The following is a 15,301-nucleotide window of genomic DNA, read 5'->3' on the forward strand; positions in this document are numbered from 1 at the left end:
ATGTGCGCTGCCGAATCGTCATGCAGAGATTAACCGATGTTGAACAGATTTTTATTGTACCTTCATGATGTGTGAATCGGTGGTGTGGGCAGCATTTATTGTCCATCCCAAATACCACCGAGAAACTGCTGGTGAATTCATCGATACATCTAGAGGACTATTTAGAGTTGACCATATTGCTGTGGGACTGGGGTCATATAGCTGCTGCACTAGGTAAGGACGGGGGATTTCCAAACCCGAAAACAGTTTATTGAACTCGATGGGTAATGACAATCCGAGATCCACACGGTCACCATTGCTGACACAATATTTTAATTCTAGATTTATTTAATTCACCTTAAATTGCACAGCTGCCGTGGTGGGATTTGAACTCATGCCATTGGATCTTTACTTCAGTCTCTGGATCATTAGTACAGTAGTACAATCACTTTGCTGTCATACCCGATGATTCATAATGTCAAAGATTCTTCCTCCGATTTTAACAGTTTTATTAACTTGCCCTGCCACCTTCAAAGATTTGTGCACATCGACTCCCAGGTGTCTCTGCACCCGCACGCCATTTAAAAAATGTATTGTTTAACTTATATTGCATCTTGTCATGTTCCTTCACAAAAATGTATCACTTCACACATGTTTCATTTTGCCTGTCATGTGTCTTCCCATTCAAGCAGACTATCGCTGTGCTCCGAATGTCTGCTACGCTCCCTACTGCTAACTACATTAGTTTTTGGTGACATCTGCAAATTTGAAATTATGCCTTTAGACTTAGGTCCTGGCTATTAATCTCTATCAGAAAGAGCACTGGCACTAATATAGAACCCTGGGTTTCACCACTCTAAACTTCCCTTCTGTCTGAACGCCAACTTTTCACCGCCACTCTCAGTTATTTGTTCCGGTGCCAATGTTGTCTCCACACAGCCACTGTCCCTTTAATTCCATGAGGTTCAGTTTCCCTATCAAGTCGATGAAGTGACATTTTATCAAACGCCTTTTGAAATTCGATATATACAACATCAGCTGCACTATGCTCATCAAACCTTTAGGTTATTACATCAAAGAACTCAATCAGGTTTTTCTGACACACTTCGTCATTAACACAATTTGTGCTGGTTGTCATTTATTAATCCATGTTTTTCCAAGTGACAGATAATGTCATACCGGATTATGGCCTCTAGAAGTTTCCCCACCACAGACGTTATTCTGACTGGCCTGTAGCTACAGGTTTTATCACTTTCTCCTTTTTTGAACAGCGTGTACCATTTGCGAACCTGCAGTCCTCTGTCACCACTGACATATCCAGGGAGGATTAAAGATTCTGGCCTGAGCATTTCCATTATTCCTTCACTCAGCAACACTCATAAATCCCATTCGGACCAGTTGTATAGAAACATAGAAATTTACAACACAGGAGGCAATTTCCAGCCCATCATATCCACGCCGGCCGGCAAAGACTCAGGCCATCGGTCAGCAGCCCTGAAGCTTACATTTAATCCTTTGAACCATTAACAATGGGGAAAACTATCGAGCAGCAAGGACAAGCAGACTGCCCCACACAACTGTGACACACCTTAAACTGAAACACTATACACTCCAACCCAACCGGAGCAATGTGATCTCCCGGGAAATGCAAAAAACAGTTTAAAATCCAGGTCAATTTCGGGAAAGGTATCTGGGAACCTTCCTCTCTTACCCATCCAGGTGATCAAAACTACTCCAGGATATCTACTTTATTGTGGTACATAAAGTGTTGGATTGAAAGGGGTGAATTGAAAATGTTTGATCAGGGATTGTAATTAATATCAGTCTCCACGGGTTTACAGAAGCTATTTGTTCAGTGACTGTAATTAATATAAGTCTCTATTCACCGAATTGTGTCTCTGGAGTCATTCTCGCTCATATTGATAAGGCACTCCTTTCAAAGTGTTACCCCATTGTCACAGTGAATACATCACATCTGGCACTAACAGCGATCATCGCACTGCTCCACAGAGAGCGAGTCGGAATCTGAGAACAGTAGATTGGAATGATACAACAATGTATCAGAATCTGAAAATAATGGATTGGAATGTTACAACAAATGGCAGGAGTTTCATCTTGTATTTTAACTTTCTTGTTGCACATTATGAGGAATTGTCATTGTTATTGCGAATCCGTTATGCATTTCGTATTATTCAATACATTTACTTTCCCGTCCTTGCTGGTGTTGGTTTTACTGGTAAGTCTATCTAATTATTCCAGTAATCATCGTTCAATGTTTTACTGATCTTATATTTTACTCTCCCCTCCTTGCTGCAATTTTTGTTCCTGGTAGTCTCTATTAAATCTGCAACCAAATTTCGCTGTATTACAAGACTTGTAAATTGCTTTCTCATCTTTGATGCAGTTGTTGTTCCTGGGAAATCTCTTCACACAGCTGTTAACTATGCATACGTTGTTAATTGTACGAGTGATATTTTAATTTATTCCACAATCTTTCCTGTAATTGGTGTTCCTGGTAAGTCTCTATATCCAACAATTATAACTCTACTCCATATTTCACTGTATTACTGAGTATGTCACTTAATTCTATGGAAGTCTTTGTCACATTGTATATCTACTGACTCAGTCCCCTCTGTGGCCAATGTCTGAATCTGAACGAGATTGTTCACAAATTCGGCATTCTGTTTTTTCCCTGAGTTCAGTTCTGACCTCTTCTCCTCTGAATCACTGGTTCTGCCCATTATCATCTCCATAATACTGGTCACCTCATTCCTTCGCCTCAATAACCCAGTGAATTTGTGAAACAAGAATCGACCATTGCAATGCTTTCCTTGCCCACCTCGCAGTTGCAGTCCACTATAAGTTAAAGCTCACCTAAACAAGTTGCTGATCGTAACCTAACTCCACTAAGTGCTGTTCACCCATCAACAATCTGCTCTTCAACATTGGCTCCCGAATAATTAATACCTCATTTTTATTATTCTCATCCATGTGTTCAAATCCCACCATGGTCTCACCCCCTCCAATTAGTCCCATTCCCCTGCTCTATTCCCATAGTCCAGCAATTTTTTCCCCTTCAAGTATTTATCCAATTGTCCAATAAATGTTAATTTACTTCCCTCTATACGTCCTCCAGTCATACTGTCTCTATTCTCTTTTTCTCATTCATTCTGGCACTTTGTGAATTTCTCACTTTCTCCCTGTCTCTCTGTCAGTTTCACATTGTCTCTCCACATTTCACTGTCTCTGTCTCTTGCTCATCGACTGTTAGATTAATACAGCAAAGAAAGACGCCGCTCGGTCCATCGTGTCCATGCCGTCTATTGGATAGAACTATCTCAGAAGCCCAACTCTTTAGCCAGAAAAATGTAAATATATCCCCTTCCACCAATAAAGCAATTACCTTTCGTAAATAACGATTGAATCTACTTCCACCGTGTTCTCACAAGTCGCATTCCAGATCGCAACAGCTCACTGCATAAAGAACACTCTTCCCATCTCTCCTCTGGTTATTTTGTCAATTACCTTAACCCTGTCTCCTCTGGTTATGCACCATTGTGCAACTGGAAATATTTTCGACATACTCGCTCTATCAAAACCCATCATAATTTTAAAATCTATGTGAAATGTTAAATCTTTGCTGATGATACAACGTCATCATCATAGAAAGTCACTTTAAATGGAGGAAGGCTTGCTTCCACTCTAAAAATGAGTGCTTATGTAACTGAACATGCAATAAGGGAATTACAGTCTCTGTTACACGTGGGACAAACAGTGGTTGTAGGAAAGGGTGGTGGGACTCGTTTGCCGCATGCTCCACCTTACTCCTGCGCTTGGTCTCTGCATGCTCTCGGCGACGAGACTCGAGGTGCTCAGTGCCCTGCTGGATGCACTTCCTCCACTTCAGGCAGTTTTGGGCCAGGGACTTCCAGCTGTCGGTCGGGATGTTGCATTTTATCAAGGAAGCTTTGATCGTTTCATTCAAAAGTTTCATCTGCCCTCCTGGGCCTCGCTTACTGTGTAGGAGTTCCGAGTAGAGCGCTTGCTTGCGAGTCTTGTGTCAGGCACCCGGAAGATGTGGCCCGCCCAATGGAACTGTCCAGGTGTACCAGCATCGAAGCACTGATAATACAAAGATAAGAATGAAAGAATGTTTTGAGGAGGACGCAAAAAATCTGCAAAGGCATATAGATAGTCTATGTGGGTGGGCCACAACAATGGCAGATGGGGTATAATGTGGAAAATGTGACGCTATCTTCTTTGTTATGAAAAACAAATGAGCAAATTATCATTAAATGGGAAGAGATACCAAATTGCTGTGGTCCAGATTGATCTGGGTGTTCTTGTACATAAAACACAGAAGGTGAGCATGCAGGTACATCTCGCAATTAGAAAAGGCAGCAGAATGTCTGGCTTTATTTCAAGTGGGACAGAATATCGAAGTCCTGCTACAACTGTACAGGTTGTCGATAAGACTACAGCTGGAGTATTGTGTACAGTTTTGGTTACTTTCGTGAAAGAAGGATTTACTTGCATTGGAGGCAGTTCAGAGAAGGTTCACGACGTTGATTACTGGAATGAATATATTGTCATAAGAATAAAGGTTGAGCAGGTTGAGCGTGTATACATTGGAGTTTAGAAAACTACGAGGTGATCTTATTGAAATGTGTAAGATTCTATAGGGGCTTGATGGGGTAGACGCAGAGATGATGTTTCCTCTAGTGGGAGAAATCTAGAACCAGGGGCCATAGGTTCAGAATAAGGGATCGCCCATTTATATCACAATAAGAAGCAATTTATTCTCTCAGGAGGGCGTGAATCTTTGGAATTCTCTTCGACAGAAAGCTGTGGAGGCAGCTTCATTGAATCTTATTCACTGGAGATAGACTGAGTTTTAAACGAGAAGGGAGTTAAGGGAGTGGGCACGAAAGGGGAGTTGCGGCCAAGATCATATGTTCATTCCAAAGTGTCAGGTCCAATCACAGAGGCGGGATCGGAGTAATGTTTTTGGCTCTCGGAATGAAATCCCTTGATGGACGTGAGAGCACTGGAAGTTAGGCGAACCTGGGAATGAAATTTCTCGACAGAGGTGGGAGTAGTGTAAAGTAGGCGAACCTGTTCATTAAATATCTAGACTGAGTGAGGGAGCAGTGTAATCTAGGCAGATGTTGGTGTGAACTCCTGGAGCGAGGTGGGAGCCCTCTCTGGGAAGTGGCATCATTGCATCACTGGAATCATCTCAGAGATCCTGAGGTTCATGAATATTTATTTATTGTGAATGTTTTACCGTTATTTTCTGTGATGCAATAATTCAGAAATCATATAAGAGGCAGTCCATTATTTATTATTTTATTCCTTCCTTTTATCAGCCAATTTCTCGTCTTTTGTTCTCACTTGGAGTTGAACAGAGGAAGCGAAACTCTGTTCGCTCTGTTCTATCCACGCTATGTTACAGGCGGGTAAATATCCGCTGATCATTTCGTTCCAGTCAGTGTCTCCTTTGTCACCATCTCAAGTTCTGCATTAATGGCAGTGCTTCTAATGGGTGGAACAGGATTACAAGCGTCAGTAACATTCACAAACAAAATGTTCGTTCAGCCAGATTTCATTCATATATTTCCAATCTTTATTTTGAATTTGCAATTTGGTCCCATGCCGATCTGTCACAGTTCAGTAGGTCTATCAGCGAGAAACAGAGTGGATATATCTGTTGCCTCCGGCTGTACACTTCTGCTCTTTGGGCCCCTCGTGCGGAGGGGGAGCGGGAGGTCAGAAGGCCTCCTCGTCGGACTGCTCCTGGACATGGCCAAGTGGAGCATCAGCTGGTCCATGCAGCGGGCGGTCGAGAGGAACGTTCAGCCCGGCTGCCTCCCTCTCTTCCGCGGATACGTTCAAGCCAATGTGTCCTTTGAGATGGAGCACGCGGTGTCCACCGGAACGTTCGCGGCCTTCCACGAGAGGTGGCTGCCGGAGGGACTGAAGTGCATCAACACCACCGGCAACCAGATTTAATTCAGTTCTTCAATGGTAAAAGTGTAATATCATTCCAGTTATCGGTTTTATTGCACATGTATATCATAGCAGCGCATTTGGAAAGAGGTGGCATGATAGTTCCAAGTCAGCATAGATTTCTGAAAGGGAAATCATGCTTGACAAATCTTCTGGAATTTTTTGAGGATGTTTCCAGTAGAGTGGACAAGGGAGAACCAGTTGATGTGGTATATTTGGACGTTCAGAAGGCTTTCGACAAGGTCCCACACAAGAGATTAATGTGCAAAGTTAAAGCACATGGGATTGGGGTTAGTGTGCTGAAATGGATTGGGAACTGGCTGTCAGACAGGAAGCAAAGTGTAGGAGCAAATGGCTACTTTTCAGAATGGAATTCAGTGACAAGTGGGGTACTTACAAGGTTCTGTGCTGGGGCCCCAGCTGTTTACATTGTACATTAATGAATTGGACGAGGGGATTAAATGTAGAATCTTCAAATTTGCTTATGACACGAAGTTGGGTGCCAGTGTGAAGAGCGAGGAGGATGCTATGAGGCTGCAGAGTAACTTGGATAGGTTAGGCGACTGGGAAAATGCGTGGCAGATGAAGTATAATGTGGATAAATGTGAGGTTATCCACTTTGGTGGTAAAAACAGAGAGACAGCCTATTATCAGAATGGTGACAGATTAGGAAAAGGGGAGGTGCAACGAGACCTGGGTGTCATGGTACATCAGTCATTGAAGGTTGGAATGCAGGTACAGCAAATGGCATGTTGGCCTTAATAGCGAGGAAATTTGAGTACAGAGGCTGGGAGGTATTGCTTCAGTTGTCCAGGGCCTTGGTGAGGCCACACCTGGAGTATTGTGTGCAGTTTTGGTCTCCTAACTTGAGGAAGGACATTCTTGCTATTGAGGGAGTGCAGCGAAGCTTCACCAGACTGATTCCCGGAATGGCGGGACTGACATATGATGAAAGACTGGATCAACTGGGCTTGTATTCACTGGAGTCAGAAGAATAAGATGGGATCTCACAGAAATGTATAAAATTCTGACGGGTTTATACAGGTTAGATGCAGGAAGAATGTTGCCAATGTTGCTGAAGTCCAAAACCAGGGGTCACAGACAAAGGATAAGGGCTAAGCCATTTAGGACTGAGATGAGGAGAAACTTCTTCGCCCGGAGTGTGGTGAACATGTGGAATTCTCTACCACAGAAAGTTGTTGAGGCCAATTCACTAAATATATTCAAAAATGAGTTAGATACAGTACTTACTACCAGGGGGATCAAGGGGTATGGCGAGAAAGCAGGAATGGGGTACTGAAGTTGCATGTTCAGCCATGAACTCAATGAATGGCGGTGCAGGCTCGAAGGGCCGAATGGCCTAAACCTGCAACTATTTTCTATATTTTCTATGTTTCTATAATGAGGGAGCAAGTCATATCTAGTTTCAATCAAAAATAGTTGTATTTCAGGATAAAAAACCCCGGCTGATTGTAACTTAGGTACTTAGAATATGAACAAACTATCATATTTTCTCGTCTAATATTCTCTGCACAAGTGGAAACCAACAGGTGAAAAGCTACAACAATTAATCTCTTCCATTTGTGTCCAAATACTTCAAATGCTCGTTTCAAGGACACCCTCAAAGCCTTCATATTAAAACTAAACATCCCCACCGACACATTGTAGTTCCGAGCCAAAGATCACCTGAAGTGGAGAAAATGCATCCGGAAGGGCGCTGATCACCTCGAGTCGTCGCCGAGAACATGTAGAAACCAAGCGAGGGCTGCGGAATGAGCGTGCGGCAAACCAGACTCCCCACCCACCCTTTTCTTCAACCACTCTCTGTCCCGCCTGTGACAGAGACTGTAATTACCATGTTGGACTGTTCAAGTCACCTGATAACTCACTTTTAGCGTGGAAGCAAGTCTTTCTCGCTTTCGAGGGGCTGCATATGATGATGATGTTACATAAGCATTTGGCGGCTCATTGACTGTGGGATGGTTCGTCTGATTTAGTGCTGATAATTGAATTTAGTTGGTGATTATCTTGTCAAAGATTGTTAATTATTTTAGTTTGGAGTTTATTCCTTGCTCCCAAATTAACGTTTAATTTACCTGTTTATTTCCCTGCCTGATAGTTAACATCCTGACGATTGTGATCCTGCCTCGTGGAAAGTGCGGTCTCTCCAGATGTGTCACTCGCTATCTGGTGGCCATGGCCGTGACAGATCTCTTGATCATTATCCTCGACCTGATACTGAGGCACATTCGGATTCTTTACCAGAAAGAGTTCCATTTCTTGCGGTCCATCCATGTGTGTAATATTCACGCCGTCTTACTTCACGCAGCCACAGATTGTTCTGTCTGGTTCACCGTCAGTTTCACCTTTGATCGCTTTGTGGCCATTTGTTGCCAGAAGCTGAAAACTAAATATTGCACCGAGAGAACGGCGGCTGTGGTTCTGGGAACCGTGACTTTGCTGAGCGGGTTCAAGAACATTTTCTGGTATTTTATGTTGACAGGTTTCTATATACTTGACAACATGCCCTGGTTTTGCTATATAACAGAAGATGTTCTGAATTCACAGGTCTGGGGAGCAATCACACTCATTCATTATATTCTCACCCCATGTATCCCATTTGCTCTGATTCTGCTGCTCAATACTGTCACCGCCAGGCATATTATATTGGCCAGCAGAGCCCGCAGGCAACTCCTGGGTGCCAGCAGTGGGGAGTGTCCCAGTGACCCAGAGATGGCGAGCCGCAGGAATTCTATCATTTTACTGTTTGTTATCTCCGGCAATTTCATCCTGTTGTGGACGGTGCTTATGGTGAATTCTATCTGGACCCACATGTACTTTTTGGGGTATGATTCTGTATATATACCTATTTATGTAATGGACGTTGGAATAATGCTGCAGCTGCTGAGTTGCTGCACAAACACGGCAATTTATGCCGTGACCCAGACTAAGTTCAGACAGCAGTTGAAGAATGTAGGGAAATATCCCTTCACACTGATTCTGAAATTAATTAAACGATGAGAGGATGCAGAAACGTTCCTGCATCAGACTCCCTGTGTCCTGATATTGTGAGCGAGCTGCTCTCACCCGCGTGGCCAGTGATTCGCGTGAATAATAACACTCTCACTCACACACTGATGACAACGGGCGCCCTGTGAGGGGCCTGCAGTCCGGGTGAATCACCATCAGCATCATAGGCAGTGCCACGAAATATAGAAACATAGAATCATAGAAAATAGGTGCAGGAGTAGGCCAGTCTGCCTTTCGAGACTGCACCACCATTCAATAAGATCATGACTGATCGTTCACCTCAGTACCCCGTTCCATCTTTCTCTCCATACCCATTGATCCATCCGTAAGGGCCATATTTTGAATATATTTAACGAATTGGCTTCAACAACTCTCTGTGGTAGTGAATTCCACAGGTTCACAACTCTCTGAGTGAAAAGGTTTCTCCTTATCTCGTTCCTAAATGTCTTACGCATTATCCTTAGACTGTGACCAGTAGCTTTGGACTTCCCCAACATTGGGAGCATTCTTTCTGTATCTAAAATGTCCAGTCCCGTCAGAATTTTATATGTTTCGAAGAGGTCCCTCACATTCATTTAAACTCCAGTGAATACAGGCCCAGTGCATCCAATCTCTTCTCATTGGCCAGCCATTGCATCCCGGGAATCAGTCTGGTGAAACTTCGCTGCACTCTCTCAATAGCAAGACCGTCCTTCCTCAGATTAGGAAACCAAAACTGATCATGATAATCCAGGTAATGTCTCACCAAAGCCCTGTACAACTGCAGTAAGACCTGCTGCTCCAATACTCAAATCCTCTCGCTATGAACGCGAACATGCCATTTGTCTTGTTCACCACTTGCCAACTTTCAATAACAGATGCACCATGACTCCCAGGTCTCGTTGCACCTCCTCTTTTCCTAAGCAGCCACCATTCAGATAATATTCTGCCTTCACGTTGTCGCCGCCAAAATTGATAAATTCACAATTATTCACATTATACCTCATCTGCCATGCATTTGCCCAATCACCTAACCTGTCCAATTCAACCTGCAGCTTCTTTGCATATTCCTCACAACTCACACCGCCACCCAGCTTGGTATCATCTTCAAACTGGGAGATATTACACACAATTCCTTCACCTAAATGATTGATGTATATTGTAAATTGCTGGGGTCCCAGCACTGAGCCCATCTGCACCCCACGAGTCACTGCCTGCCTTTCTGAAAAGGACCAGTTCATCCCGAATTTCTGCTTCCTGTCTGCCAACTAGATCTCTACCCACGTCAAAATATTACCACCAATACCATGAGCATTAATGTTGCTCAACCATCTCTTGTGTGGTCTATTGTCCAACGCTTTTTGAAAGACACCACAACCACTGGTTCCGCCTTGTCCACTCTAGTCGTTAAATCCTCAAAAAATTCTTGAAGATTGGTCAAGCATGAAGAGGGCTTACTTCCACGCCGACAAATGATGCGTTGGGTGCGAAATCGAGGAGCCATAATTTAGGCAAGTTATTGTGAAGTCCAAAAACGTTAGGTTAGTAATAGTGATATTTGGAAAACAGCGTGTTCACATCATAGGGAGGGAGTTCTGTGCCGTGTGTGGGAAGCAAATCAATCAGTCATCCGGTGTGCAGAAGCACGCGATAGTTCACACTGACGAGAACTCCCACTCAGAGGCTCTTACTGTGGAAAGTCCTTTACGCATTCGTTCCATCTGCTGACACACCAAAGAGTTCACACTGGAGAGAGATTGTTTATCTGCCACGGGCGTGCGAAGGGATTCACTAAGTCCACGAACCCCGTGGAACTGCAGTGGATTCACAGCGGAGAGAAACAAGTTAAATCTTAGAATAAGGGGACATTAAAAACAGAGAAACATATAAAATAGATGCAGGAGTAGGCCATTCGGCCCTTTGAACCTGCACCACCATGCAATGAGATCATGGCTTATCATTCACCTCATTACCCATTTAATCCTTTCTCTCCATAACCCTTCATCCATTTAGCAGTAAGGGCCATATCTAACTCCCTCTTGACTTTATCCAATTAACTGGCATTAACAAATCTCTGCAGTAGGGAATTCCACGGGTTAAGAACTCCCTGAGTGAAGTCGTTTCTCCTCATTTCAGTCCTAAATGGCCTACCCCTTATCCTAAGACTGTCCCCTGGTTGTGGACTTCGACAACATCGCGAACATTCTTCCTGCATCTACCTTGTCGAGTCCGGTCAGAATGTTCGTTGTTTCTATGAGATCCCTTCTCATCCTTCTGACATCCAATGAATACAGGCCCAGTCGCTCCAGTCTCTCCTCATATATCTGTCCTGCCATCTTGGGAATCACTCTGTTAAAGCTTTGCTGCACTCCCTCAATACCAAGAACATCCTTGCTCGGATTAGGAGACCAAAATTGAACACAATATTCCAGGTGAGGCCTCACTGAGGCCCTGTACAACTGCAGTAAGACCTCCATGCTACTATATTCAAATCCCCTCGCTCTGAAGGCCAACAACCAGTTTGCCTTCTTCACCACCTGCTGTAGCTGCATGCCACCTTTAAATGACTGATGTACGATGACAGACAGGTCTCGTTGCACCAACTCGTTTCCTAGTCTGCTGCCATTCAGATAATATTCTGAATGGCGGAAGATTAGGAAAAGGCAAGTGCAACGCCCATTTAAACCTGATATGATTAGGAATTTCTTCTCTCAAAGCTTGGCAGAGGTGTTCAATTCGCTGCCTCAGAGCGCTGTGGAAGGTGGGTTATTGAATATAATTAAGACAGAAAGACAGTTTCTTAACAGATGTGGGGATAAGGGGTTGACCTGAATCCGTGATCAGATCAGGCATGGACGGATTAAATGGTGGAGCAGGCTTGAAGAGACGTGCGGCCTGCTCCTGAACCTATTTCTCATGTTCTTATGTCCTTACGCTGTTAAACGTACCGTGTATGGCAATGGTTCCACCAATGATGGTGCATCAGCGAGTTCACACTGAGGAGAGCAGTGCAAGGAAGGTAGTGCAGGGGTCCAATGCATTCAGTCCCCTTCAAAACAGATACACCGCTTTGGGTATTTTTGAGGGGGATGACTCATCGGGTGGGAGTAGCAGCAGCCAAGGTCAAGGCACCGTGGGTGGCTCTGCTGCACAGGAGGGCAGGGAAATCAGTGGGAAAGCTCTCGTAAGAGGGGATTCGATTGTAATGGGAATAGATAAGCCTTTCTGCAGCCGCAATCGAGACGCCAGGATGGTATGTTGCCTCCCTGGTGCAAAAGTCAAGAATATCTCGAAGCGGGTGCATGACATTCTGAAAAGGGAGGGTAAACAGCCAATTGTGGTGCTGTAGGTAACAACGATGTCGGTAAAAAACGGAATGAGTTCCTCCGAGACGAATTTAGGGAGGTAGGAGCTAAATTAAACGGTAGGATATCAAAGGTAGTAATCTCAAGATTGGTACCAGAGCCACGTGCTAGTCATAGGAGGAATCGCAGGATAGCTCAGGTGAATCCGTGGCTTGAGAAGTGGTGCAAGATGGAGGGATTCAAATTACTAGGACATGCGAATCGGTTCTGCGGGAGGTGGGACCAGTACAAAGCAGACGGTCTGCACCTGGGCAGGACCGGAACCAATGTCCCAGGGGGAGTGTTTGCTGGTGATGTTGGGGAGGACTTAAACTAACATCAAGGGGGATGGGAACCTATGCAGGGAGACAGAGGGATGTAAAATGGAGACAGAAGCAAAATATAGCATGGGGAATAGTAAAGGTGGAGGGCAGATAACCCCAAGGCAAAAAACAAAAAGGGCCGCGCAACAGAAAAATTCTGAAGAGGCAAAGTGTGTAAAAAAGACAAGCCTGAAAGCTCTGTGCCGCAATGCGAGGAATATTCGGAATAAGGTGGACGAATTAACTGCTCAGACAGCAGTGAATGATTATGATGTATTTTGCATCACAGAGACATGGCTCCAGGTTGAGCAAGTTTGGGAACGCAACAGCCAGGGGTATGCAACATTTCGAAGGTTTAGAGAGAGGAAAAGAAGTCCAGGTGGCGTTGCTGATTAAAGAAGAAAGTAATGCTGTAATAAGGAGGAACTTTAGACTGGATGATGTGGAATAGGTATGGGTGGTGCGGCGGACTTCCAAAGGGCAGAAAACGTTAGTGGTACTAGTGTACAGACCAGCAAACAGTAGTAGTGATGCTGGACGCAGCATCAAACAAGAAATAAGCGGTGTGTGCAGTAAAGGAACATCAGTTATCATGGGCGACTTTAATCTACATATTGATCGGGCAAACCAAACTGGTAGCAATGCGGTGGGGGAGGATTTCCCGGAGTGTATTAGGGGTGGTTTCTGGACCAATATGTCTAGGAACCAACTAGAGAGCTGGTGATGTATAATGAGAAGGGACTATTTAGCAATCTTTTTGTGCGAGGCCCCTTGGGGAGGAGTGACCGTAATATGGTAGATTTCAATATTAAGATGGAGAGTGGCACATTTAATTTGGAACCAAGGGTGCAGAACTTAAGGAAACGTAACTTCGACGGTCGGAGGCGTGAATTGGCTAGAATATACTTGCAAATGATACTTAAAGGGTTGATGGTGGATAAGCAATGGCAAACATTTGAAGATCACATGGATGAACTTCAGCAATTGTACATATCTGTCTAGAGTAAAAATAAAACGGGGAAGGTGGCTAAACCATGGCTAACAAGGGAAATAAGGATAGTGTTAAAGCCAAGGAAGAGGCATAAAAATTGGTTGAAAAAGCTACAAACCTGAGGACTGGGAGAAATTTAGAATTCAACAGAGGAGGACGAATGATTTAATTCAGAGGGGGAACATAGATTACAAGAGGTGGCTTGCAGGTACGTAAAAACAGACTGCAAAAGTTTCCAAAGAAATGTGAAGAGAAAATGTCTAGTGAAGGCAAATATAGGTCGCTTGCAAGCGGATTCAGGTGAAATTATAATGGGGAAGAAAGAAATGGCAGACCAATTGAACAAATACTTCGGTTCTGTATTCACGAAGGAATGCACAAATAACCTTCCGAATGTTCGAGGGGACAATGTGTCCAGTGAGGAGGAACTGAAGGATAACATTATCAGGCAGGACATTGTTTGCGGGAAATTAATGGGATTGAAGGCCGATAAATACCAGGAGCCTGATAGTGTGCAACCAGAGTACGTAAGGAAATGGCCCTAGAAATAGTGGATGCATTGGTGATCATTTTCCAACAGTCTATCGATTCTGGATCAGTTCCTATGGACTGAAGGGTAGCTAACGTAATATCACTTTTTAAAAAAGAAGGGAGAGCGAAAACGGGTAATTATACATTAGTTGGACTGATATGAGTAGTGGGGAAAATGTTGGAATCATTCGTTAAGGATGAAAAAGCAGCGCATTTGGAAAGCAGTGACAAGTACGGACCAAGTCAGCTTTGATTTATGAAATGTAAATCATGCTTGACGCATCTTCTGGCATTTTTTGGGGATGCAACTGGCAGTGTGGACAAGGGATAAACAGTGGATGTGGTGTATTTGACTTTCAAAAGGCTTTTGACAAGGTCCTGCACGAGAGATTGGTGTGAAAATCAAAGCGCATGGTCTAGGGGGTAGTGTACTGATAGAGAATTGGTTGGCAGACAGGAAGCAGAGAGTCGGGATAAACGGATCCTTTTCAGAATGGGAGGCAGTGACGAGTGGAGTGCCGCAGCGCTCAGTGCTGTGACCCCAGCTCTTTATAACATACATTAACGATTTAGATGAAGGAATTGAGTGTAATATCTTCAAGTTTGCTGATGACACTAAACTGGGTGGCGGTGTGAGCTGTGAGAAGGACTTTAAAGGGCTGCAGGGTGAATTAGGCATGGAAGGTGAGTGGTCAAATGGATGGCAGATGCAGCATAATGTGCAATTGGTGGCAAAAACACGAAGGCAGAATATTATCTGAATGGCGGCAGATTAAGAAAAGGGGAGATGCAATTAGACCTTGGTATCATGGTTCATCAATCGTTGAAGGTTGACATGCGGGTACAGCAGGCAGTGAAGAAGGCAAATTGCATGTTGACCTTAATAGCACGGGGATTTGGGAATAGTAACAGGGTGGTCTTACTGCAGTTGTACAGGGCCTTGGTGAGGCCTCACCTGTAGTATTTTGTTCAGTTTTGGTCTCCTAATCTGAGGAAGGACGTTCTTGGTATTGAGGGAGTGCAGCGAAGGTTCACCAGACTGATTCCCGGGATGGCTGGACTGTCATGTGAGGAGAGACTGGATCAACCGCGCCTTGATTCACTGGAGTTTAGAA

The 15,301-nt window shown here is 44.1% G+C and overlaps 1 protein-coding gene across 1 annotated transcript; it reads left to right on the forward strand.

The window, feature by feature from the left end:
• The first annotated feature begins 2,034 nt into the window (after positions 1-2,034).
• LOC139252463 (probable G-protein coupled receptor 139) lies at positions 2,035-9,009 on the forward strand. Its single transcript, XM_070873436.1, has 2 exons — positions 2,035-2,215; positions 8,108-9,009. The coding sequence occupies exons 1-2, from the start codon at positions 2,035-2,037 to the stop codon at positions 9,007-9,009; spliced, it is 1,083 nt and encodes a 360-aa protein (XP_070729537.1).
• Positions 9,010-15,301: the final 6,292 nt, after the last annotated feature.

This window comes from Pristiophorus japonicus, unplaced genomic scaffold, assembly GCF_044704955.1.
Source record: "Pristiophorus japonicus isolate sPriJap1 unplaced genomic scaffold, sPriJap1.hap1 HAP1_SCAFFOLD_47, whole genome shotgun sequence".
In the NCBI taxonomy this organism is placed as follows: Eukaryota; Metazoa; Chordata; class Chondrichthyes; family Pristiophoridae; genus Pristiophorus; species Pristiophorus japonicus.